The following is a 26,964-nucleotide window of genomic DNA, read 5'->3' as shown; positions in this document are numbered from 1 at the left end:
GGTATGTGTGTCTGCATGGGTGTTTGTGTGTGTGTGTCTGCATGGGTGTGTGTGTGCATGGGTGTGTGTGTGTGTGTGTGTGTCTGCATGGGTGTGTGCCTGTCTGCATGGGTGTGTGTGTGTGTGTGTGTGTGTGTCTGCATGGGTGTGTGTGTGTGTCTGCATGGGTGTGTGTGTGTGTCTGCATGGGTGTGTGTGTGTGTCTGCATGGGTGTGTGTGTGTGTCTGCATGGGTGTGTGTGTGTGTCTGCATGGGTGTATGTGTGTGTCTGCATGGGTGTGTGTGTGTCTGCATGGGTGTGTGTGTGTGTCTGCATGGGTGTGTGTGTGTGTCTGCATGGGTGTGTGTGTGTCTGCATGGGGGTGTGTGTGTGTGTGTCTGCATGTGTGTGTGTGTGTGTCTGCATGGGTGTGTGTGTGTGTGTCTGCATGGGTGTGTGTCTGCATGGGTGTGTGTGTGTGTGTCTGCATGGGTGTGTGTGTGTGTGTCTGCATGGGTGTGTGTGTGTGTGTGTGTCTGCATGGGTGTGTGTCTGCATGGGTGTGTGTGTGTGTGTGTCTGCATGGGTGTGTGTGTGTCTGCATGGGTGTGTGTGTGTCTGCATGGGTGTGTGTTTGTGTCTGCATGGGTGTGTGTTTGTATCTGCATGGGTGTGTGTTTGTATCTGCATGGGTGTGTGTTTGTATCTGCATGGGTGTGTGTGTGTCTGCATGGGTGTGTGTGTGTCTGCATGGGTGTGTGTGTGTCTGCATGGGTGTGTGTTTGTGTCTGCATGGGTGTGTGTTTGTGTCTGCATGGGTGTGTGTTTGTATCTGCATGGGTGTGTGTGTTTGTGTGTCTGCATGTGTGTGTGTGTGTCTGCATGGGTGTGTGTGTGTGTCTGCATGGGTGTGTGTGTGTCTGCATGGGGGTGTGTGTGTGTGTGTCTGCATGTGTGTGTGTGTGTGTCTGCATGGGTGTGTGTGTGTGTGTCTGCATGTGTGTGTGTGTGTGTCTGCATGGGTGTGTGTGTGTGTGTCTGCATGGGTGTGTGTCTGCATGGGTGTGTGTGTGTGTGTGTGTCTGCATGGGTGTGTGTCTGCATGGGTGTGTGTGTGTGTGTGTCTGCATGGGTGTGTGTGTGTCTGCATGGGTGTGTGTGTGTCTGCATGGGTGTGTGTTTGTGTCTGCATGGGTGTGTGTTTGTATCTGCATGGGTGTGTGTTTGTATCTGCATGGGTGTGTGTTTGTATCTGCATGGGTGTGTGTTTGTATCTGCATGGGTGTGTGTGTGTCTGCATGGGTGTGTGTGTGTCTGCATGGGTGTGTGTTTGTGTCTGCATGGGTGTGTGTTTGTGTCTGCATGGGTGTGTGTTTGTATCTGCATGGGTGTGTGTGTTTGTGTGTCTGCATGGGTGTGTGTGTGTGTCTGCATGGGTGTGTGTGTGTGTGTCTGCATGGGGGTGTGTGTGTGTGTGTCTGCATGTGTGTGTGTGTGTGTCTGCATGGGTGTGTGTGTGTCTGCATGGGTGTGTGTCTGCATGGGTGTGTGTGTGTGTCTGCATGGGTGTGTGTGTGTGTGTGTCTGCATGGGTGTGTGTCTGCATGGGTGTGTGTGTGTGTGTGTCTGCATGGGTGTGTGTGTGTGTCTGCATGGGTGTGTGTGTGTGTCTGCATGGGTGTGTGTGTGTGTCTGCATGGGTGTGTGTTTGTGTCTGCATGGGTGTGTGTTTGTATCTGCATGGGTGTGTGTGTGTCTGCATGGGTGTGTGTGTGTCTGCATGGGTGTGTGTTTGTGTCTGCATGGGTGTGTGTTTGTGTCTGCATGGGTGTGTGTTTGTATCTGCATGGGTGTGTGTGTGTCTGCATGGGTGTGTGTGTGTCTGCATGGGTGTGTGTGTGTCTGCATGGGGGTGTGTGTGTGTGTGTCTGCATGGGTGTGTGTGTGTGTGTGTCTGCATGGGTGTGTGTCTGCATGGGTGTGTGTGTGTGTCTGCATGGGTGTGTGTGTGTGTGTGTCTGCATGGGTGTGTGTGTGTCTGCATGGGTGTGTGTGTGTCTGCATGGGTGTGTGTTTGTGTCTGCATGGGTGTGTGTTTGTGTCTGCATGGGTGTGTGTTTGTATCTGCATGGGTGTGTGTGTGTCTGCATGGGTGTGTGTGTGTCTGCATGGGTGTGTGTGTGTCTGCATGGGGGTGTGTGTGTGTGTGTCTGCATGGGTGTGTGTGTGTGTGTGTCTGCATGGGTGTGTGTCTGCATGGGTGTGTGTGTGTGTCTGCATGGGTGTGTGTGTGTGTGTGTCTGCATGGGTGTGTGTGTGTCTGCATGGGTGTGTGTGTGTGTCTGCATGGGTGTGTGTGTGTGTCTGCATGGGGGTGTGTGTGTGTCTGCATGGGTGTGTGTCTGTGTGTCTGCATGGGTGTGTGTGTGTGTGTCTGCATGGGTGTGTGTGTGTGTGTCTGCATGGGTGTGTGTCTGCATGGGTGTGTGTCTGCATGGGTGTGTGTGTGTGTCTGCATGGGTGTGTGTCTGCATGGGTGTGTGTCTGCATGGGTGTGTGTGTGTGTGTCTGCATGGGTGTGTGTGTGTGTCTGCATGGGTGTGTGTCTGCATGGGTCTGTGTGTGTCTGCATGGGTGTGTGTCTGCATGGGTGTGTGTGTGTGTGTCTGCATGGGTGTGTGTGTGTGTCTGCATGGGTGTGTGTCTGCATGGGTGTGTGTTTGTGTCTGCGTGTGTGTGTGTGTCTGCATGGGTGTGTGTGTCTGCATGGGTGTGTGTTTGTGTCTGCATGGGTGTGTGTTTGTGTCTGCATGGGTGTTTGTGTGTGTGTGTCTGCATGGGTGTGTGTGTGCATGGGTGTGTGTGTGTGTGTGTGTGTGTCTGCATGGGTGTGTGCCTGTCTGCATGGGTGTGTGTGTGTGTGTGTGCATGGGTGTGTGTGTGCATGGGTGTGTGTGTGTGTGTCTGCATGGGTGTTTGCCTGTCTGCATGGGTGTGTGTGTGTGTGTGTGTGTGTGTGTGTGTCTGCATGGGTGTATGTGTGTGTCTGCATGGATGTGTGTTTGTGTCTGCATGGGTGCGTGTGTGTGTGTGTGTGCATGGGTGTGTGTGTGTGTGTCTGCATGGGTGTGTGCCTGTCTGCATGGGTGTGTGTGTGTGTGTGTGTGTGTGTGTGTCTGCATGGGTGTGTGTGTGTGTCTGCATGGGTGTGTGTGTGTGTGTCTGCATGGGTGTGTGTGTGTGTGTCTGCATGGGTGTATGTGTGTGTCTGCATGGGTGTGTGTTTGTGTCTGCATGGGTGTATGTGTGTGTCTGCATGGGTGTGTGTTTGTGTCTGCATGGGTGTGTGTGTGTGTGTGTCTGCATGGGTGTGTGTGTGTGTCTGCATGGGTGTGTGTGTGTGTGTCTGCATGGGTGTGTGTGTGTGTGTCTGCATGGGTGTGTGTGTGTGTGTCTGCATGGGTGTATGTGTGTGTCTGCATGGGTGTATGTGTGTGTCTGCATGGGTGTGTGTTTGTGTCTGCATGGGTGTGTGTTTGTGTCTGCATGGGTGTATGTGTGTGTCTGCATGGGTGTGTGTTTGTGTCTGCATGGGTGCGTGTGTGTGTGTCTGCATGGGTGCGTGTGTGTGTGTCTGCATGGGTGCGTGTGTGTGTGTCTGCATGGGTGTGTGTTTGTGTCTGCATGGGTGTGTGTTTGTCTGCATGGGTGCGTGTGTGTGTGTCTGCATGGGTGTGTGTCTGCATGGGTGTGTGTGTGTGTGTCTGCATGGGTGTGTGTGTGTGTGTCTGCATGGGTGTGTGTGTGTCTGCATGGGTGTGTGTGTGTGTGTGTGTGTCTGCATGGGTGTGTGTGTGTGTGTGTGTGTCTGCATGGGTGTGTGTGTGTGTCTGCATGCGTGTGGGTGTGTGTGTCTGCATGGGTGAGAATGAGTGTGTGCGTGTCTGCATGGGTGTGAGTGAGTGTGTGTCGGTGTGTGTGTGTGTTTTTGTATGGGTGTGAGTGTGTGTGTGTCTGCATGGGGATGTATGTGTGTCTGCATGGGTGTGAGTGAGTGTGTGTGTGTCTGCATGGGTGTGTGTGTGTCTGCATGGGTGTGTGTGTGTCTGCATGAGTGTGTGTGTGTCTGCATGGGTGTGTGTGTGTCTGCATGGGTGTGTGTGTGTCTGCATGAGTGTGTGTGTGTCTGCATGAGGGTGTGTGTGTCTGTATCGGGTGTGTGTGTGTGTGTCTGCATGGGTGTGTGTGTGTCTGCATGGGTGTGTGTGTGTGTCTGCATGAGTGTGTGTGTGTCTGCATGGGTGTGTGTTTGTCTGCATGAGGGTGTGTGTGTGTGTGTCTGCATGGGTGTGTGTCTGTATCGGGTGTGTGTGTGTGTGTCCGTATGGGTGTGTGTGTGTGTCTGCATGGGTGGGTGTGTGTGTGTGTGCCTGCATGGATGAGAGTGTGTGTGTTTGTCTGCATGGATGCGAGTGTGTGTGTGTCTGTGTGTGCCTGCATGGGTGTGAATGAGTGTGTGTCTGTGTGTGCCTGCATGGGTGTGAATGAGTGTGTGTGTGTGTGTGTGTGTGTGTATGTATGTTTTTGCAATGATGTGAGTGTGTGTGTCTGCATGGCTGTGACTGTGTGTGTGTGTGTCTGCATGGGTGTGTGTGTTTGTGTGTCTGCATGGGTGTGTGTGTGTGTGTGTGTGTGTGTCTGCATGGGTGTGTGTGTGTATGCATGGGTGTGTGTGTGTGTGTGTGTGTGTGTCTGCATGGGTGTGTGTGTGTGTGTGTGTGTCTGCATGGGTGTGAGTGAGTGTGTGTGTTTGCATGGGTGTGAGTGTGTGTGTTTGCATGGGTGTGAGTGTGTCTGTATGTCTGCATGGGTGTGTGTGTCTGCATGGGTGTGTGTGTCTGCATGGGTGTGTGTGTCTGCATGGGTGTGTGTTTGTGTCTGCATGGGGGTGTGTGTGTCTGCATGTGTGGGTGGGTGTGTCTGCATGGGTGTGTGTGTCTGCATGTGTGGGTGGGTGTGTCTGCATGTGTGGGTGTGTGTGTCTGCATGTGTGGGAGTGTGTGTCTGCATGGGTGTGTGTGTGTGTGTCTGCATGGGTGTGTGTGTGTGTGTCTGCATGGGTGTGTGTGTGTTTCTGCATGGGTGTGTGTGTGTGTCTGCATGGGTGTGTGTGTGTCTGCATGGGTGTGTGTGTGTCTGCATGGGTGTGTGTGTGTCTGCATGGGTGTGTGTGTCTGCATGTGTGTGGGAGTGTGTGTCTGCATGTGTGTGGGAGTGTGTGTCTGCATGGGTGTGTGTGTGTGTCTGCATGGGTGTGTGTGTGTCTGCATGGGTGTGTGTGTGTGTCTGCATGGGTGTGTGTGTGTCTGCATGGGTGTGTGTCTGCGTGGGTGTGTGTGTCTGCATGGGTGTGGGTGTGTGTGTCTGCATGTGTGTGGTTGTGTGTGTCTGCATGGGTGTGGGTGTGTGTGTGTGTTTGCATGGGTGTGAGTGTGTCTGTCTGCATGGGTGTGTGTTTGTGTCTGCATGGGTGTGTGTTTGTGTCTGCATGGGTGTTTATGTGTGTCTGCATGGGTGCGTTTGTGTGTGTCTGCATGGGTGTGTTTGTGTGTGTCTGCATGGGTGTGTGTCTGCATGGGTGTGTGTCTGCATGGGTGTGTGTCTGCATAGGTGTGTGTGTGTGTCTGCATGGGTGTGTGTTTGTGTCTGCATAGGGGTGTGTGTTTGTGTCTGCATGGGTGTGTGTGTGTCTGCATGGGTGTGGGTGTGTGTCCGTATGGGTGTGTGTGTGTGTCCGTATGGGTGTGTGTGTGTGTCCGCATGGGTGCGTGTGTGTGTGTGTCCGCATGGGTGCGTGTGTGTGTGTGTCCGCATGGGTGCGTGTGTGTGTGTGCCTGCATGGGTGGGTGTGTGTGTGTGCCTGCATGGATGAGAGTGTGTGTGTTTGTCTGCATGGATGCGAGTGTGTGTGTGTCTGTGTGTGCCTGCATGGGTGTGAATGAGTGTGTGTCTGTGTGTGCCTGCATGGGTGTGAATGAGTGTGTGTGTGTGTGTGTGTGTGTGTGTATGTATGTTTTTGCAATGATGTGAGTGTGTGTGTCTGCATGGCTGTGACTGTGTGTGTGTGTGTGTGTGTGTCTGCATGGGTGTGTGTGTTTGTGTGTCTGCATGGGTGTGTGTGTTTGTGTGTCTGCATGGGTGTGTGTGTGTGTCTGCATGGGTGTGTGTGTGTGTCTGCATGGGTGTGTGTGTGTCTGCATGGGTGTGTGTGTGTGTGTGTGTGTGTGTGTGTCTGCATGGGTGTGTGTGTGTCTGCATGGGTGTGTGTGTGTGTGTGTGTCTGCATGGGTGTGTGTGTGTGTCTGCATGGGTGTGTGTGTGTGTGTCTGCATGGGTGTCTGCATGGGTGTGTGTGTGTGTGTCTGCATGGGTGTCTGCATGGGTGTGTGTGTGTGTGTCTGCATGGGTGTCTGCATGGGTGTGTGTGTGTGTGTCTGCATGGGTGTGTGTGTGTCTGCATGGGTGTGTGTGTGTGTCTGCATGGGTGTGTGTGTGTGTCTGCATGGGTGTGTGTGTGTGTCTGCATGGGTGTGTGTGTGTCTGCATGGGTGTGTGTGTGTGTCTGCATGGGTGTGTGTGTGTCTGCATGGGTGTGTGGGTGTGTGTCTGCATGGGTGTGTGGGTGTGTGTGTGTGTGTCTGCATGGGTGTGTGTGTGTGTGTGTGTGTGTGTCTGCATGGGTGTGTGTGTGTGTGTCTGCATGGGTGTGTGTGTGTGTGTGTCTGCATGGGTGTGTGTGTGTGTGTGTGTGTCTGCATGGGTGTGTGTGTGTGTGTGTGTGTGTCTGCATGGGTGTGTGTGTGTGTCTGCATGGGTGGGTGGGTGTGTGTGTGTCTGCATGGGTGGGTGGGTGTGTGTGTGTCTGCATGGGTGTGTGTCTGTGTGTGTGTCTGCGTGTGTGTGTGTCTGCATGGGTGTGTGTGTGTCTCCATGGGTGTATGTGTATCTGCATGGGTGTGGGTGTATCTGCATTGGTGTGGGTGTGTGTGTCTGCATGGGTGTGAGTGAGTGTGTGTGTTTGCATGGGTGTGAGTGTGTCTGTCTGTCTGCATGGGCATGTGTGTCTGCATGGGTGTGTGTGTGTGTGTCTGTATGTGTGGGTGGGTGTGTCTGCATGGGTGTGTCTGCATGGGTGTATGTGTGTGTGTCTGCATGGGTGTGTGTGTGTGTCTGCATGGGTGTGTGTGTGTGTCTGCGTGTGTGTGTGTGTGTGTCTGCGTTTGTGTGTGTCTGCATGGGTGTGTGTGTGTCTCCATGGGTGTATGTGTATCTGCATGGGTGTGGGTGTGTGTGTCTGCATGGGTGTGTGTGTCTGCATGGGTGTGTGTGTGTCTGCATGGGTGTGTGTGTGTATGCATGGGTGTGTGTGTGTGTGTGTGTGTCTGCATGGGTGTGTGTGTGTGTGTGTGTCTGCATGGGTGTGAGTGAGTGTGTGTGTTTGCATGGGTGTGAGTGTGTGTGTTTGCATGGGTGTGAGTGTGTCTGTATGTCTGCATGGGTGTGTGTGTCTGCATGGGTGTGTGTGTCTGCATGGGTGTGTGTTTGTGTCTGCATGGGGGTGTGTGTGTCTGCATGTGTGGGTGGGTGTGTCTGCATGGGTGTGTGTGTCTGCATGTGTGGGTGGGTGTGTCTGCATGTGTGGGTGTGGGTGTCTGCATGTGTGGGAGTGTGTGTCTGCATGGGTGTGTGTGTGTGTGTCTGCATGGGTGTGTGTGTGTGTGTCTGCATGGGTGTGTGTGTGTTTCTGCATGGGTGTGTGTGTGTGTCTGCATGGGTGTGTGTGTGTGTCTGCATGGGTGTGTGTGTGTGTCTGCATGGGTGTGTGTGTGTGTCTGCATGGGTGTGTGTGTGTGTCTGCATGGGTGTGTGTGTGTCTGCATGGGTGTGTGTGTCTGCATGGGTGTGGGTGTGTGTGTCTGCATGTGTGTGGGAGTGTGTGTCTGCATGTGTGTGGGAGTGTGTGTCTGCATGGGTGTGTGTGTGTGTGTCTGCATGGGTGTGTGTGTGTGTCTGCATGGGTGTGTGTGTGTCTGCATGGGTGTGTGTCTGCGTGGGTGTGTGTGTCTGCATGGGTGTGGGTGTGTGTGTCTGCATGTGTGTGGTTGTGTGTGTCTGCATGGGTGTGGGTGTGTGTGTGTGTTTGCATGGGTGTGAGTGTGTCTGTCTGCATGGGTGTGGGTGTATGTGTGTGTTTGCATGGGTGTGTGTTTGTGTCTGTCTGCATGGGTGTGTGTTTGTGTCTGCATGGGTGTGTGTTTGTGTCTGCATGGGTGTTTGTGTGTGTCTGCATGGGTGCGTTTGTGTGTGTCTGCATGGTTGTGTTTGTGTGTGTCTGCATGGGTGTGTGTCTGCATGGGTGTGTGTCTGCAATGGTGTGTGTCTGCATAGGTGTGTGTGTGTGTCTGCATGGGTGTGTGTTTGTGTCTGCATAGGGGTGTGTGTTTGTGTCTGCATGGGTGTGTGTGTGTCTGCATGGGTGTGGGTGTGTGTCTGCATGGGTGTGGGTGTGTGTCTGCATGTGTGTGGTTGTGTGTGTCTGCATGGGTGTGAGTGAGTGTGTGTGTCTGCATGGGGGTGTGTTTGTGTCTGCATGGGGGTGTGTGTGTCTGCATGGGTGTGTGTGTATCTGCATGGGTGTGTGTGTGTCTGCATGGGTGTGTGTGTGTCTGCATGGGTGTGTGTTTGTGTCTGCATGGGTGTGTGTTTGTATCTGCATGGGTGTGTGTGTGTCTGCATGGGTGTGTGTGTGTCTGCATGGGTGTGTGTTTGTGTCTGCATGGGTGTGTGTTTGTATCTGCATGGGTGTGTGTGTTTGTGTGTCTGCATGGGTGTGTGTGTTTGTGTGTCTGCATGGGTGTGTGTGTGTCTGCATGGGTGTGTGTGTGTCTGCATGGGTGTGTGTGTGTGTGTCTGCATGGGTGTGTGTGTGTGTGTCTGCATGGGTGTGTGTCTGCATGGGTGTGTGTGTGTGTGTGTGTGTGTCTGCATGGGTGTGTGTGTGTGTCTGCATGGTGTGTGTGTGTCTGCATGGGTGTGTGTGTGTGTGTGTCTGCATGGGTGTGTGTCTGCATGGGTGTGTGTGTGTGTGTGTGTCTGCATGGGTGTGTGTGTGTGTGTGTGTGTCTGCATGGGTGTGTGTGTGTGTCTGCATGTGTGTGTGTGTCTGCATGGGTGTGTGTCTGCATGGGTGTGTGTGTGTGTCTGCATGGGTGTGTGTCTGCATGGGTGTGTGTGTGTGTCTGCATGGGTGTGTGTCTGCATGGGTGTGTGTGTGTCTGCATGGGTGTGTGTGTGTGTGTGTCTGCATGGGTGTGTGTGTGTGCATGGGTGTGTGTGTGTTTCTGCATGGGTGTGTGTGTGTGTGTCTGCATGGGTGTGTGTGTGTGTGTCTGCATGGGTGTGTGTTTGTGTCTGCATGTGTGTGTGTGTGTCTGCGTGTGTGTGTGTGTCTGCATGGGTGTGTGTGTCTGCATGGGTATGTGTGTCTGCATGGGTGTGTGTTTGTGTCTGCATGGGTGTTTGTGTGTGTGTCTGCATGGGTGGGTGTGTGCATGGGTGTGTGTGTGTGTGTCTGCATGGGTGTGTGCCTGTCTGCATGGGTGTGTGTGTGTGTGTGTGTGTGTGTGTGTCTGCATGGGTGTGTGTGTGTGTCTGCATGGGTGTGTGTGTGTGTCTGCATGGGTGTGTGTGTGTGTGTCTGCATGGGTGTGTGTCTGCATGGGTGTGTGTCTGCATGGGTGTGTGTCTGCATGGGTGTGTGTTTGTGTCTGCATGTGTGTGTGTGTGTCTGCAAGTGTGTGTGTGTCTGCATGGGTGTGTGTGTCTGCATGGGTATGTGTGTCTGCATGGGTGTGTGTTTGTGTCTGCATGGGTGTGTGTTTGTGTCTGCATGGGTGCGTGTGTGTGTGTCTGCATGGGTGTGTGTGTGCATGGGTGTGTGTGTGTGTGTCTGCATGGGTGTGTGCCTGTCTGCATGGGTGTGTGTGTGTGTGTCTGCATGGGTGTGTGTGTGCATGGGTGTGTGTGTGTGTGTCTGCATGGGTGTATGTGTGTGTCTGCATGGATGTGTGTTTGTGTCTGCATGGGTGCGTGTGTGTGTGTCTGCATGGGTGTGTGTGTGCATGGGTGTGTGTGTGTGTGTCTGCATGGGTGTATGTGTGTGTCTGCATGGATGTGTGTTTGTGTCTGCATGGGTGCGTGTGTGTGTGTGTGTGTGTGCATGGGTTTGTGTGTGTGTGTGCATGGGTGTGTGTGTGTGTGTCTGCATGGGTGTGTGTGTGTGTCTGCATGGGTGTGTGTGTCTGCATGGGTGTGTGTGTCTGCATGGGTGTGTGTGTGTGTCTGCATGGGTGTGTGTGTGTGACTGCATGGGTGTATGTGTGTGTCTGCATGGGTGTGTGTTTGTGTCTGCATGGGTGTGTGTTTGTGTCTGCATGGGTGCGTGTGTGTGTGTCTGCATGGGTGTGTGTCTGCATGGGTGTGTGTGTGTGTGTCTGCATGGGTGTGTGTGTGTGTCTGCATGGGTGTGTGTGTGTGTGTGTCTGCATGGGTGTGTGTGTGTGTCTGCATGCGTGTGGGTGTGTGTGTCTGCATGGGTGAGAATGAGTGTGTGCCTGCATGGGTGTGTGTGTGTGTCTGCATGCGTGTGGGTGTGTGTGTCTGCATGGGTGAGAATGAGTGTGTGCGTGTCTGCATGGGTGTGAGTGAGTGTGTGTGTGTGTTTTTGTATGGGTGTGAGTGTGTGTGTGTCTGCATGGGGATGTATGTGTGTCTGCATGGGTGTGAGTGAGTGTGTGTGTGTCTGCATGGGTGTGTGTGTGTGTCTGCATGGGTGTGTGTGTGTGTGTCTGCATGGGTGTGTGTGTGTGTGTCTGCATGGGTGTGTGTGTGTGTGTGTGTCTGCATGGGTGTGTGTGTGTGTCTGCATGGGTGTGTGTGTGTGTCTGCATGGGTGAGAGTGAGTGTGTGTACATGTTTATGTGTGTGTGTGTGTCTGCATGGGTGTGAGTGAGTGTGTGTCGATGTGTGTGTGTTTTTGTATGGGTGTGAGTGAGTGTGTGTGTGTCTGCATGGGTGTGAGTGAGTGTGTGTACATGTTTGTGTGTGTGTGTAAGGAAGTCCAATTGTTTACATTAAGCACTAAGTATTTATCTTTCATTTAAACCTCACAAGGAAACTTGTCACATATCTGCCCCCGAACATTACAGCAGTCAGGGGTTAAAACAAATTTTTCTTTGCACATGTGAAATCTTATCAGCATCTGAGTGACTTGTGCTATGGCAAGATGCGTGAAGTCTGCTGAGGCCAATCTCGATTTTGGCAGCATCTCACTCCATTTTGTTTTGAATCTTATGGAGCAGAATGGCATTCATCTCATTGGACAGCAGTGAGTTACCAGTTCAGGACTGGTATCACTTGTTAGACATCTTGTTAACGGCCCAACTCAACTCTGAAATATTTAGCATCCTATCTTACAAACAGGCTCAACGTTAAGAAATCCCGACACAGAAACCAGAGCAGGTGCCTGACAGATTCAGTTTGCTCTGTACGACCTCTGTGTTTTCTACAACCAAATCACATCCCAGGCACAAGCACCCTTCATTCATGCTGCGTCCAGCATCCTCCTAAGCATTTTCTGAACAACCTGAACTCCTCTGCCTCTCTCTCTCTCTCCTCCTTTACGATGATCTTTAAGAGCAAATCTCTTTGACCAAATATTTGACCTCCTGCTCTAACATCTCTCCACTCGATTCAGCATCATGATTTGTTGAAACGAGTGCAGTGTGTGCGTACATGTTCTTTAACTCAACAAACTGTTGACAGCTGTTCTCCGGTTCAGACCTCCAGAAAATACTTCGTGCAATGAGAGTCAACCCAAGTGGCTCAACATTTAAGTAAAATCTGGCAGTTAACTGTCAATCATCATCAAACTGGTACATTCTCCACAGCAATGTCTATCTTAGTCCATTTGCAAACCAATCACCACTCTACTCTCAGACAGTATAAATGTTGTTGTCTCTTTTTACTTTTCATTTTAGCTCATACCTAAGGAAGGATAGACTGACATTGAAGGTAATCCACTCGGCTGATACTGGGTACGGAGGGACTATTATGAGGCGAGGTTGAGTGGATTGTGCCTGTACTCATTAGAGTTTAGAAGAATGAGAGGTGACCTTACTGAAACATAGGGGACTTGACAGGGTAGATGTGAGAAGGTTGTCTTCCCCTGTGGGAGAGTCTAGGACCAGAGGGCATCATCTCACAATAAGGGGTCCCACTTTTATGACCAAGATGAGGAGGAATTTCTTCTCTCTGAGGGGAGTGAATCTGTGGAATTCTTTACCACAGAAGGCTGAGTCATTAAGTATATTCAAGGCTGAGATAGAGAGATTTTTAATCAGTCAGGGAATCATGGGTTATGGGGAAAAGTCAGGAAAGTTGAGTATTATCCAATCAGACATGATCTTATTGGATGGTGAGCAGACTTGATGGGCTGAATGACCTACTGCTGCTCCTATGTCTTATGGTCATTTACTTTCATATTATTTGAGTTGTCCTGATAGGTAGAAGTCAAAAGGCTCCTTTCTCCCACAGCAATGCTTGATTTCACTCCGTATGTAACAGCCAGTTGTTTTATTGTTGTTGGAGTGGACAGTGGCTCTGTTGATTCTAGTAGCAGCGTTGGGGGAGGGGCGGGGAAGGTTTTGATTTTAGCTAACTGTGTCTGCCCACTTCTGTCCAACAGGAATGCTCCAGCTGGTGAAAATTCTGGAGGGGAGCAACGATGGAGTGACCAGCATTGAGTTTGATCCCTCGGTGAGTGAAGGGAGCCCTCGAATCTGGGGACTGGACCGAGGGTACATAATGCCACGAGTGGGTGTAAAACCTTGGAAGGATTGGTGTTTTGTCAGGAGGGTCGGGGTGAGGGAATCTCTCTGTGGCATTCCAACCCCCACGACCCCCGACCCTGCTCGTCACTGCCCAAACTAATCCCTTCTCATACATACACAGCAGAGAAGTAGGCTATTCAGCCCATCTTGTCCTGTTTGAAAGAGCTAACAAATCTGTCCCCACTTCCTCCTGCCTCTTCCTATGATCTCATCAATGCCTCCCCATCAATTTTCTTTATAATTTATTTTCTAAGTTAAGATGAAGTACAACGGGGATAAATATGTTGTTACCCACTTTGATAGCAAACACATGAAATCAGATTTTTATCTGAATGAGATGAATTGGGGTGTGCACTGAGATCTGGGTGTCCTTGTAGAGCAGTTACTGACAGTAAGCATTGCAGGTGCCGCAGGAGGTGAAGAAGGTAAATGGTATGTTGACCTTCATTCGAGAGGATTCATGTACAGGAGCAGGGATATCTTGCAGCAATTATACAGGCTCTTGGTGAGACGACACCTGGAACATTTTGAGCAGTTTTGGTCTCCTTATCGCCTGTTCTGGCTACTGAGGGAGTGCAGCAAAGGTTTATCAGACTAATGCTTGGGATGGCAGGACTGATACATGAGGAGAGGTTGAATTGGTTAGGATTATATTCACTGGAGTTTAGAAAAGTGAGGGGGATCTCATAGAAACCTGTAAAATACTCACCGGACCAGACGCGGTAACTGCAGGAAGGATGTTCCCAATGACCAGGGAGTCCGGAACCAGGGGTCACAGTCTCAGGATAGGGGGTAGGCCATTTCAGACTGAGATGGGGAGAAATGTCTTCACCCAGAGAGTGGGGAATCTGGGGAATTCTCTGCCACAGAGAGAGGTTGAGTGGTGCAGCAGACTCTAGAGGATGAATGGTCTGCTGCTGATCCTAATTCTTAACTTCATAGAATCCCTATAGTTTGGAAGCAGGCCATTCAGCCCACCGAGTCCAAACTGACCCCCCCCTCCCCGAAAAGCTTCCCACCCAAACCCACACCCTATTTTCCAGGAGTTAGATATTGCATTTGGGGCTAAATGGATTAAAGGGCACAGGGAGAAAGTGGGAACGTGGTGCATAGTTGGGTCATCAGACATGACCCTCTTGAATGGTAGAGTAGGTACAATGGGCTGAATGGCCTACTCCCACTCCTATTTGCTATCATTCTACGTAGCATCTGATCTGCTCTCGTATCCACAGTATTTATAACATACTAGAGATAAGATTTTAATCCAAATGGCTGATTAATACAGCACGGTGGGCGGCACGGTGGGCCTCACAGCGCCAGAGACCCGGGTTCAATTCCCGCCTCAGGCGACTGTCTGTGTGGAGTTTGCACGTTCTCCCCGTGTCTGTGTGGGTTTCCTCCGGGTGCTCCGGTTTCCTCCCACAGTCCAAAGATGTGCAGGGTCAGGTGAATTGGCCATGCTAAATTGCCCGTAGTGTTAGGTAAGGCGCAAATGTAGGGGTATGGGTGGGTTGCGCTTCGGTGAGTCGGTGTGGACTTGTTGGGCCGAAGGGCCTGTTTCCACACTGTAATGTAATCTAATCTAATCTAATACCATCTTCTCCTCTTCCTGATAGGGTCTACACCTCTTAGCAGGATCATATGACAACACTGCCCGCCTATGGAGTCTGAAGGACTGTGAACTGAAGGTGTGTCTGAGCAGACTCTCTTCATGTTTTTGAAATTGTGGTTCATTGCAGGGCTTTCTGAGCCCCTGTAATGTGGTAATTTGTACAAGGGGTCAGACTTGAATAGGATACTGATGATGCTGGTAAAGGTACAGAATTATAAAATTCTCAACTCAGTTCTGTTGAACTACACTTTAAAATCACAACCCGAATAATGACTGTCTTCTGTGTCCCTACGCTACAAGGACTGCAGAGATTTACCTGGGGCAATTAGGGATGAGGTCCCAGCCAGAGATGCCCGCAAAAGATGGATGGCATTGTGGCTCGGTGGTTAGCACTGCTGCCTCTCAGCATCAGGGACACGGGTTTGATTCCAGCCTTGGGCGACTGTCTGGGTGGAGTTTGCACATTCTCGCCGTGACTGCATGGGTGTCCGGGTGCTCCAGTTCCCACCCACAGTCCAAAGATGTGCAGGTCAGGGTGTATTAGCCATGAGTAATTGTCCATAGTGTCCAGGGATGTGCAGGTTAGGTGGGTTAGCCATGGGAAATGCTGGGTTATAGGGTAGGTCTGGGTGGGTTGCTCTTTGGAGGGTCAGTGTGGATTGAATGGCCTGCTTCCACACTGTAGGGATTCCATGAAGATAAGGACTAGGATCAGCAGCAGACCCTTCAGCCCCTTGAGTCTGCTGCAACACTGAACACGATGAGGGTTGATCTCATCTCCAATGAACAAATATTTAAAAACACATATTGGTCATTGTTGATCACTTGAATAACATTAATCCCCTATCAATGAAAAGTGAAAATCACAAACTGATGGGTTTCAATTCAATCATGCCCTCGTTTTGTACATAAATGTATCTGAGGTCTTCTGTGGCTCAGTGTCCCTACCTTGGAGTTAGCAGTTCCACCTCCTACAGAGGTGTGTGGTAACATCTCTAAACAAGATTTTTTTTTAAAAAAACTCTATAAATAGAACATAGATCATAGAATAATACAGCTCACAACAGGCCCTTCAGCCCACTATGTTGTGCCGACCATTGATCGTCATGTATGCACCCTCAAATTTCTGTGACCATATGCAATGTCCCGCTGCAGCCTACAACAGCCCTCTATACTGTCAAAGACACCTCCAACCTTTGTGTCGTCTGCAAACTTGCTGACCCATCCTTCAATCTCCTCTCCAAGTCAAATTAATAAAAATTACAAACAGTAGAGGCCCAAGGACAGAGCTCTGTGGAACACCACTCACCACAGACTTCCAGGCAGAATATTTTCCTTCTACTACCACTCGCTGTCTTCTGTTGGCCAGCCAATTCTGTATCCAGACAGCTAAGTTCCCCTGTATCCCATTCCTCCTGACCTTCTGAATGAGCCTACCATGGGGAACCTTATCAAATGCCTTGCTGAAGTCCAAATACACCACATCCACAGCTCGACCCTCATCAACGTTTCTAGTCACATCCTCAAAGAACTCGATAAGGTTTGTGAGGCATGACCTGCCCCTCACAAAGCCGTGTTGAATGCATTTAATCAAGCCATGCTCTTCCAGATGGTCATAAATCCTATCCCTCAGAATCCTTTCTAACACCTTGCAGACGACAGACGTGAGACTTACTGGTCTGTAATTGCCGAGGATTTCCCTATTTCCTTTCTTGAAGAGAGGAATTACATTTGCCTCTCTCCAGTTCTCAGGTACGACTCCAGTGGAGAGCGAGGATGCAAAGATCTTCGCAAGTAGCGAAGCAATTGCATTTCTCGTTTCCCAAAGCAGCCGAGGACAAATCTGGTCCGGGCCTGGTGACTTGTCAGTCTTAATGTTTGACAAAATTTTCAGCACATCAGCTTCCTCTATCTCTATCTATTCCAGCATGCACACCTGCTCTTCAAAGGTTTCATTCACTACAAAGTTTGTTTCTTTCATAAAGACAGACGCAAAAAACTCATTTAGGGCTTCCCCTACCTCCTCAGACCCCACACACAAATTCCCTATGCTATCCCTGATCGGCCCTACTCTTTCTTTGACCATTCTCTTATTCCTCACAGAAGTGTAAAATGCCTTTGTGTTCTCCATAATCATTTCTGCCAAGCCTTTCTCCTGCCCCCTCCTGGCTCTCCTCAGACCATTTTTGAGCTCCTTCCTTGCCTGCCTGTAATCCTCTAGAGCTGAGCTTGACCCTAGCTTCCTCCACCTTATGTAAGCTACCTTTTTCCTTTTGGCGAGAAGCTCCACCGCTCTCGTCATCCAAGGTTCCTTTATCTTACCCCTTACCTGTCTCAGAGGGACATATTTATTCATCATTCGCAACAACTGTTCCTTAAACAGTCTCCACATGTCTATAGTGCCTTTACCATGGAACAATTGCTCCCAATCCATGCTTCCTAACTCATGTCTAATCGCATCATAGTTTCCTCTTCCCCAATTAAATATCCTCCCATTTTGCCTAATCCTCTCCTTCTCCATAGCTATGTAGAATGTGAGGCAGTTGTGGTCACTATCACCAAAATGCTCTCCCACCACAAGATCTGATACCTGCCCCACCTCGTTTCCGAGCACCAAGTCTAGAATGGCCTCTCCCCTCGTCGGCCTGTCAACGTACTGAGTTAGGAAACCCCCCTGAACACACCTTACAAAAACAGCTCCATTCAAATCTTCTGCTCGAAGGAGGTTCCAATCAATATTGGGAAAGTTAAAGTCACCCATTACAACAACCCTACCACGTCCACACTTTTCCAAAATCTGCCGACCTATGCTTTCTTCCATCTCCCTGCTGCTATTGGGGGGCCTGTAGTAAACCCCTAACGAGGTGACTGCTCCCTTGCTGTTCCTAATTTCCACCCATACTGACTCGGTAGGCAGGTCTTCCTCGACAATGGGAGCTTCTGTAGCTGTGATACCCTCTCTGATTAGCAGTGCTACACCCCCTCCTCTTTTTCCCCCTCCCTATTCTTTTTAAATGCTCTAAACCCTGGAACATCCAGCAACCATTCCTGCCCCTGAGAAACCCATGTCTCTGTTATGGCCACAACATCATAGCACCAGGTACTGATCCATGCTCTAAGTTCATCACTTTTATTCCTGATACTCCTTGCATTAAAGCAAACACACTTTAACTGATCCCTTGGTTCCTTCCCAGGAAAATCCTTCCCACTAGCTGGTCTACCTCTTGCTATTGCCTCATCTGCATCAACTCTCCCCTCCGGTACACAGCTCAGGTTCCCACCCCCCTGCCATACTAGTTTAAACCCTCTCGAACTACTCGAGCAAAACTTTCACCCAGGACATTGGTCCCCTTCCAGTTCAGATGCAACCCGTCCTTCTTGTACAGGTCCCACCTTCCCCAGAAGGCATCCCAATTATCTACATATCTGAAGCCCTCCCTCCTACACCAGCTGCGCAGCCACGTGTTAAGCTGCGCCCTCTCCCTGTTCCTTGCCTCGCTATCTCGTGGCACCGGTAGTAAACTAGAGAACACTACTCTGTTCGTCCTGCTTTGCAGCTTCCATCCTAACTCCCTGAAATCACTTTTTATATCCTCGATCCTTTTCCTGGCTATATCATTAGTGCCAATATGTAACACAATTTCTACCTGTTCGCCCTCCCCTTTTAGAACCTTATGCACCCGATCGGAGACGTCCCGGACCCTGGCACCAGGGAGGAAACATACCTTCCGGGAATCCCGATCCTGGCCACAAAATCTCCTGTCAGTTCCCCTAACTATCGAGTCCCCTACCACGAGTACTTTTCTATTCTGCCCCCTTCCCTTCTTTGTCACAGTGTCAGGCTCAGTGCCAGAGAACTGACTGCTATGGCTTTCCTCTGGTAGGTCATCTCTCCCCCCCCCCCCCCCAGCAGTATCCAAAATGGTATACTTATTGCTGAGGGGAATGTCCACAGGGGATCTCTGCACTGTCTGACTGTCCCCTTTCCTCCCCCTGACTGTAACCCATCTATCCTTGTCCTGAGCCTTAGGAGTGACCAACTCCCGGTAACTCCCCTCAATTACCCCTCAGCCTCCCGAATGATCCGTAGTTCATCCAGCTCCAGCTCCAATTCCCTAACACGGTTTTCAAGGAGCTGGAGTTGGGTGCACTTCCCGCAGATATAGCCAGCGGAGACATGTGCCATGTCTTCCACCTGCCACATTCTGCAGGAGGAGCAAGCAACTGCCCTAGCATCCATACCCGGCTTATCTGAACACCTACTCAGTACTAAAGTAAAAAGCTTAGTTCAAGTTGCTATAAAATTAATAACAGACTTATATTCAATAGAGGAAGTTTAGAATGAACCTTACCTTATTAAATGTGTAATGTGGTGTAGTAGCAATGTTTCTGGACAGAGTTAGTAATATGGGGACACACCATCAGCTTGTGAAACATCAATTCAGTGCATAAACTCTGGAATTGAAAGCCACTCTTCGTAATGGTAACCATGACAACAGTCATTGATCAATGGAATTAAGAGCCAGATTAAGGGCGACTGGTGTCAATTGTTGTAAAAACAAAGCTATCCTCTCCACTCATGTTCTTTAGGGAAGGAACCCAGTTAAACCTAGAAATATGCATCTGTAGAAGTTGGTGAGGGTCCTTATGGACATGCTGAATTTCCTGTGCCGCCTGAGGAAGGAGAGGCATTGTTGTGCCGCATCTACATGGGAGGGCCAGGACAGGTTGTCAGTTATCGTCTCTCCGAGGAACTTGACCCTCTCCACCCTGTCAACTTCCACTCCATTGATGTAGATGGGGGGGTGTCTTCCTCCTTTTTTTCTGAAGTCAACGAGCTGTTCTTTAGTTTTGCTGACACTGAGAATGAGGTTGTTCTCATTGCACCACGTCACCAAGCCCTCTGTCTCCTTCCCGTATTCTGACTCATCATTGTTTGATATCCATCCTACCACGGTCGTCTTGACGAAATGTCCTATGGCGAAGGAAACCTCTGTCCCGGTCTGGTCTGGCTGACACATGACTCCAGGTTCACCGTGATGAGTGCCTCTGAAATGGTTGAGTGAGGCACTCCAGTTGTATGACTCACTGCAAAATCTGAGTGTCCTGTGGGTATCCCTGCAGCATATGGACTGCAGCTGTTCAAGGAGACAGCCCACTCCCACCTTCTCAAGGGGCAACTAGGGACGGGCAATCAATGCTGGCTCAGCCAGCAACACTCACCTCCTGGGAATTAGCGTTTGAGAGGTGGGCATGTGATCACTGAGTAAAAAGTGGTGCTGATAATTGGACCTATCAGGGGCGAGTGTTGGGCTCTTTGGGGAGTGGCTCAGAGGTACCTGAGATGCTTTAGTCAACTTAACATTGCAGTAATAACAACATCCACTAGTTACAGAAAACTGATCTCTGAACTGTTCAAGCTAAGAATGAGGAGGCCATTCAGCCCATTGTGTTTGTACTTGTTCAATAAGTACAATTAAATTCCACTACCAGCAGCCATGGTGGGATTTGGATCTGCATCTTTCGGACACTGACTTGAGCCTGTGCTAATGCACCCACTACCCTCATGAAACAGACTTCATGTTAGATAAAGAAGGAAACGTGGAGTTGAGGATTATCAGATCCAGCCACCATCTTATTGAAAGGTGGAGCAGACTCAATGGGCTGAGCAGCCCCCTCCAGCTCCCACAGTCTATGGTCTTATTAAATCTATGCAATCTTTAATGAGTTTTCTTTTAGTGTCTTTTTTTTTTCCTGAGTTTTAGTCTCTTTCTAAGTTTTGGTATTTTACACTTTTTATTGTTCTGCTTCACATTTTCTCCCCAGCACACTTTGTCGGGTCACAGTGCAAAGGTCACAGCGGCAAAGTTCAAGTTTTACTGTCAAGAAGCTGTCACAGGAAGCCACGACAGAACAGTCAAAGTCTGGGACTTGAGAAAAGCTGCCTGTGAGTAAGTTCACTTCATTCCTGCTTTTACACACCGCTGGAGGGTCGGCCTGCTCCTTTTCTGCTTTTTCAAAGCACTGTCTCACTTTACTGACCTGCTCTCTGATTGTCTGTGGCCCTTTCTTCATGTACCTGAGGTACGACTCTGTCTCTTTGACCCCCACTCCCCCTCAACCACATATCCCACTCCTGGTCTCGACAGTATCTCTTTACATGTGTTCAATTAACCGTCTAGCTGATGCCCTCCGTCTGATGTAGAGCAAGAGTTGATACAGTTAACTCTCATTCTTACTCTCTCAAGGACTTAGCTGTAGTTCTTGGAGCTAAAGGAATTGAAGGGTATGAGGGAGAGAGCAGGAACTGGGTAGTTGGATGATCAGCTAAGATCATATCGAACAGCAAAGTAGGCACATGGGACAGAATGGCCTACTCCTTCTAATTTTTTTCTATGTCTCCCATCCATCTCTTCTCATTCCTTCTCTCCTCCCCTTCTTCCACTGCTCCCTATCGCCCCTCTCTCTCCCATCTTCTCCCTGTCTCTACCCTTCTCGTCTTCCCATTTCATATTTCATTCCCTCTTTTCTCTCACTTCCCCACTTTTTGCTAATCTCTTTCCTCTCTCCTTCCCTTTACCTGTCTCTTCCTCTTCTGCTCCTACCCTCCTTGCTTCTGTCTCCCCTTTGCAGTCTCTCCCCTGCTACTTCTCTATCTCTTTCTCTTCCACCTTTTCCTTTGTCCCTCATTCACTCCCCTTCCCCTGTTTCAACGTTGCCTTCTCCCTGTCTCCCTACCTATTCTTTTCCTGTTTCTCCTTGCTCGGTCTCTTCCCATCTCTCCGCTGACGACTTTGGTCTTGAAGTAACTCAATGGATTATCCCGTCACCAAGTCACCCTTTATTTACACGAGAATAGTACGCGACGCTGATCCAACCAGCTCCTCGAGTGAACAGAACCACTCCTGTTTATAATCTATTTTTGTAATCAATCTTTTCAGAGGTATTAATACACACCTCTGGAGGACTTGAACCTGGTCCAGAGGTAGGGACACTGTCTCTGTACCACTAGATGCCCCCGCAACCCCACTTCTGTTTAAATCTGTTAGCCAGGGCTCCGTGATTGGTTCAAGTTAACATCCCCAGTCGGGGATCTCACTTTCAATGAGATTCACCTGGCCAACCTTGCTTCAATCACTACAAGTCTCTTCTCATCTTGTTCCTTCTTTTATCCCCATTTCCTCTCCTTTTTATTTCTGACTCAAACCCTTTCCTATGTCCAAAGCTGACATCTTTGATTTCATTTTTATGATCCCAGTGCTTTGGCGGTCAGGAGCAGTGGAAGAATGGGAGGAGAGAAGGAAACAGGAAGAGATGGATAGGAGACAGAGAAAAATAAAATAGGAGCAGGAGTAGGCCATTCGGCCCTTTGAGCCTGCTTTGCTGTTCAATATGATCTCAAGAGCTGGTTAAGGATGTTTTGGCCAAGGAGAAATGGCAGTGTATGGAGACCTCCACAACGTCTGGTGAAACCTGAAAAGGTTTAGAAAAGATTTACAAGGATGTTGCCAGGGTTGGGGGATTTGAGCTACAGGGAGAGGCTGAACAGGCTGGGGCTGTTTTCCCTGCAGCATCGGAGGCTGAGGGGGTGACCTTATAGAGGTTTATAAAATCATGAGAAGCACGGATAGATCTTTTTCCCAGACCAGGGATGTCCAAAACTGGAGGGCATAGGTTTAAGGTGAGGTGGGGAATATTTAAAAGGAACCTAAGGGGAAACTTTTTCACACAGAGGGTGGTACGTGTATGGAATGAGCTGCCGGAGGAAGTGGTGGAGGCTGGTACAATTACAACATTTAAAGGCATCTGGAGGGGTGCATGAATAGGAAGGGTTTAGAGGGATATGGGCCAAGTGCTGACAAATGGGACTAGATTAGGTTCAGATATCTGGTCGGTGTGGACGAGATGGAGCGAAGCATCTGTTTCCATGTGTATGACTCTGATCCATGACAATATTTTAATTTGACTGTGTGTGTGTGTGTGTGTGTGACTCTCTATTTGCGTCTCTGTCTTTTTTTTGCCTCTGTCTGTGTGTGTCTGTATGCCTGTTTATGTGTGTGTGTGTGGCTGTGCCTGTGTGTGACTGTATGTCTGTCTATGTATGCCTGTGGCTGTATGCCTGTCTATGTATGTATGCCTGTGTCTGTGTGACTGTGTGTACAACTGTGTCTATGTGTGTCTGTATGCCTGTCTATGTATGTATGCCTGTGTCTGTGTGACTGTGTGTACAACTGTGTCTATGTGTGTCTATATGCCTGTCTATGTATGTATGCCTGTGTCTGTGTGACTGTCTGTGTCTACACGTGTGTCTGTGTGTGCCTTTATGTCTGTCTGTGTGTTTATGATTCATGAGGGGCATGGATTGGATAAATAGACAAAGTCTTTTCCCTGGGGTTGGGGAGTCCAGAACTAGAGGGCATAGGTTTAGGGTGAGAGGGGGAAAGATATAAAAATACCGAAGGGTCAACTTTTTCACACAGAGAGTGGTACGTGTATGGAATGAGCTGCCAGAGGATGTGGTGGAGGCTGGTACAATTACAACATTTAAGAGGCATTTGGATGGGTATATGAATAGGAAGGGTTTGGAGGGATATGGGCCGGGTGCTGGCAGGTGGGACTAGATTGGGTTGGGATATCTGGTCAGCATGGACGGGTTGGACTGAAGGGTCTGTTTCCGTGCTGTACATCTCTATGACTCTGATTCTGACTCTCTTCATAACGGAAACCCTTCCCTGCACCCTCTCCATATCCTCCTATAATGTGGATTCCAGAGCTGCACGTAATACTCCACCTGCGAACTAACCAATGTGCCAGCATAACAACCCTGTTCTTAAAATTTCTGCCTCACCTAATAAAAGCAAATATCTCATTCCTTCTTAACCACCAAATTCAGTTGTTAGGGCGGAACGGTGGCACAGTGGTTAGCACTGCTGCCTCACCGCGCCAGAGACCCAGGTTCAATTCTCGACTCCACTGTGTGGAGTTTGCACATTCTCCCCGTGTCTGTGTGGGTTTTCTCCGGGTGCTCCGGTTTCCTCCCACAGTCCAAAGATGTGCAGGTTAGGTGAATTGGCCATGCTAAATTGCCCGTAGTGTTAGGTAAAGGGGTAAATGTAGGGTAATTAGGTGGGTTGCGCTTCGGCGGGTCAGTGTGGACTTGTTGGGCCGAAGGGCCTGTTACCACACTGTAAGTAATCTAATCTAATCCTCTTGTCCTGATACCTAAGGGGCTGGTCTACATGCACACCAAGGAACCTCTAATCTTCAGTGCATGCCCAGGGTTCTGCTGTTCATCATATATTCCCTTGCCTTGTTCATTCTGCCCATCTGACCAACCCAATTTACATCTTTCTGTAATCCCAGGCAATCTTCTTCACGACTTACCATGCACCAATTTTTGTATAATTTGCAAACTTCCTGATCAACCCTCCTACATTCAAGTATAAATCATTTATTTAATTAGTAAGGGCTGACCCTTGTGGGACACCGCCAGACACAGAGTTGTAATCGGAAAAACACCCCTCAACCATCCCTCCCTGCTTCCCCCCCTCAGCCATTTCTGGATCCAATTTGCAAAAATTTGAATCTCATGGACTCTTAATTTTGCTTCTTAACCACCAAATTCAGTTGTTAGGGCGGAACGGTGGCACAGTGATTAGCACTGCTGCCTCACCGCGCCAGAGACCCAGGTTCAATTCCCACCTCAGGCGACTGACTGTGTGGAGTTTGCACATTCTCCCTGTGTCTGTGTGGGTTTCCTCCGGGTGTTCCGGTTTCCTCCCACAGTCCAAAAATGTGCAGGATAGGTGAATTGGCCATGCTAAATTGCCCGTAGTGTTAGGTAAAGGGGTAAATGTAGGGTAATTAGGTGGGCTTAATTAAAAACTTCCATATCCGCCACAGATTCACCTGTACCTCCACACATATCATCTATTGCATCCTTTGCACCCGATGTGGCCTCCTCTATATTGGGGAGACAGGCCGCCTACTTGCGGAGCGTTTCAGAGAACACCTCTGGGACACCCGGACCAACCAACCCAACCACCCTGTAGCTCAACATTTCAATTCCCCCTCCCACTCCACCAAGGATATGCAGGTCTTTGGACTCCTCCATCGTCAGACCACAGCGAAACGACGGTTGGAGGAAGAACGCCTCATCTTCCGGCTAGGAACCCTCCAACCACAAGGGATGAACTCGGATTTCACCAGTTTCCTCATTTCCCCTCCCCCCAGCCTGTCTCAGTCAAATCCATCAAATTCAGCATCGCCTTCCTAACTTGCAATCTTCTTCCCGACCTCTCCGCCCCCACCCCTGTCTGACCTATCACCCTCACCTTGACCTCTTTCCACCTATCACATTTCCGACGCCCCTCCCCCAAGTCCCTCCTCCCTATCTTTTATCTTAGCCTGCTGGACCAACTTTCCTCATTCCTGAAGAAGGGCTAATGCCCGAAACGTCGATTCTCCTGTTCCCTAGATGCTTCCTGACCTGCTGCGCTTTTCCAGCAACACATTTCCATCTCTGATCTCCAGCATCTGCAGACCTCACTTTCTCCCCTCTTAATTTTGCTACCAATCTCACATGTGGGACCTTCTCAAAAGCCTTGCTGAAGTCTAATTAGATTAAATCAAAAGCATTGCCCTCATCTACATCGCTGGTCATCCCTTATGTTATGGACCAGACCAAAAATGGACCAGTTATCATTTTATCCTTAATGTCCTTTATCCCTAATGCCGAGTGGAGAAAGGGGTGGTCTGTCTGAAGGGGATGGATGTGCCTTTCCTGGCTCCTGATGGTCTTTGTCATCGTGTCAAAACAGAGAATGTAAATTGTAACAGCCGCTATCAAACAATATCTTATTGTTAAGCCTGGCACCTCCTCTTTGTGAGACTCATCTTCAATCACTGTTAACTAATCAGATACCTAGTCCCAGTGTGAAAACGAGGAGATAGGATCTTGTGGTGCAGTGGTAATGTCCCGAACGTTCAGTCAGGTGGTCGGGGTCAAGTCATAGAATCGGAGAGATCTACAGCACAGACAAAAGTCCCTTCTGCCCATCGAGTTTGCATCAGTCAAAACTAACCCCCTATCTATTCCAATCCCATTTTCCAACAGTTGGCCTACAGCCTTGTATGCCTTGGTAGTGCAAGTGCACATTAAATACTTCTTCAGTTGTTATGAATATGAGTTCCAGGCAGTGAGTTTCAGGTAACACCAACACCCCCCCCCCTCCCCCTACTCTCTGGGTGATAAAGTCCTACTTACTCCAGAGGTGTGTAACACTATGTTTGGAAATGTCTCTGAAAAGCTGTGTATTTCTAGACAGGTTCACTGACCAACTTTTTTTTTGGACTCTTGTGGTGCCTTTGGTAGCGTCCCTACCTCTGGACCAGAAAGTCCCACGGATTCAAGTCCCACCTGCTCCAAAAGTGTGCTATAACATCCCTGTACAGGTTGGTTAAAAATAACTGCAACTTGCTGGCCATGTTCTCCCTAACCCATTAGCTTGCAAGGGTTAGTTCTACACGACATCCAACTCCCCCACCCCCGCCTCACTCCCAGTTGGCCATGACTTTTATCGAAATTGTAAATGAATAATCCAACACCTTTTCCCAGTCACATAGATCCAAGCTCGGAGCAAGTTGTCTGGAATCCATTATCTCATACATAAATCATCTGAACATTTCCCATAAGATTGCAGCCTGCAGTTTAATCATAAGCTCAGCATCCATGACTCTAAAGTGGGGAAGTGATAATGAGATCCTGACATTCCCAGGAAAGCCATTTATATTTCGTGGGATCGAGATGGAAGGTTTCAGTCTCAGAGCTGACAACGGTTCAGTCCCTTCAGGACTTGAGTGTATTTGAGGTAACGATTTAGTTGAAGATGTAGGTTTTTCTCATCAGTCTGTTTCTCTCCCCTGTTGTTGTTCCAGGTGTCAGTTCGATCCCTCTCCCGTCTCGCTGCAGTGACATCGTTTGCTCAGACTACCTCATCATAAGTGGTCACTTTGATGAGAAGGTTCGCCTGTGGGACACAAGGTAAAGGCAATTTGCAACGGGCTCTCAGTGAGTGAGGGGCTCTCTGAACCCCATCAAAATCCAGCCCCTTTGCAATAAAGGGTTAACATGAATTTCAATAGGGCATTGGGGAGTTGGTGGAATAGCAGTACTGTCACTCCTCAGACCCCAGGCTAATATTCTGGGAAGATGGGTTCAAACCCCACTACAGTAACTGGAAACTAGTCTCAGTAATGGTGACCATGGCAACTATCACTAATGCTGTTCTGGGAAGGAAATAAGACCATAAGACCATAAGACATAGGAGTGGAAGTAAGGCCTTTCGGCCCATCGAGTCCACTCCGTCATTCAGTCATGGCTGATGGGCATTTCAACTCCACTTACCCGCATTCTCCCCGT

At 49.5% G+C, this 26,964-nt stretch overlaps 1 protein-coding gene across 1 annotated transcript in view; it reads left to right on the top strand.

Annotated features, from left to right (window-relative positions):
* Positions 1-26,964, top strand: part of atg16l2 (autophagy related 16 like 2) — a 148,157-nt gene that overhangs the window by 104,940 nt on the left and 16,253 nt on the right. Inside the window, exons 11-14 of the mRNA XM_087988558.1 lie at positions 12,787-12,857; positions 14,548-14,619; positions 20,370-20,490; positions 26,481-26,586. Coding sequence (XP_087844684.1) covers positions 12,787-12,857; positions 14,548-14,619; positions 20,370-20,490; positions 26,481-26,586 — 370 coding nt within the window. The remainder of the gene's footprint in view (positions 1-12,786; positions 12,858-14,547; positions 14,620-20,369; positions 20,491-26,480; positions 26,587-26,964) is intronic.

The sequence above is a fragment of the Chiloscyllium plagiosum genome, unplaced genomic scaffold (genome assembly GCF_037043375.1).
Source record: "Chiloscyllium plagiosum isolate Xiang-an unplaced genomic scaffold, Cpla_swu_hap1 HiC_scaffold_6, whole genome shotgun sequence".
In the NCBI taxonomy this organism is placed as follows: domain Eukaryota; kingdom Metazoa; phylum Chordata; class Chondrichthyes; order Orectolobiformes; family Hemiscylliidae; genus Chiloscyllium; species Chiloscyllium plagiosum.
Note: the sequence above shows the minus strand (reverse complement) of the source record. Positions and strands in the feature narration are given on the sequence as shown.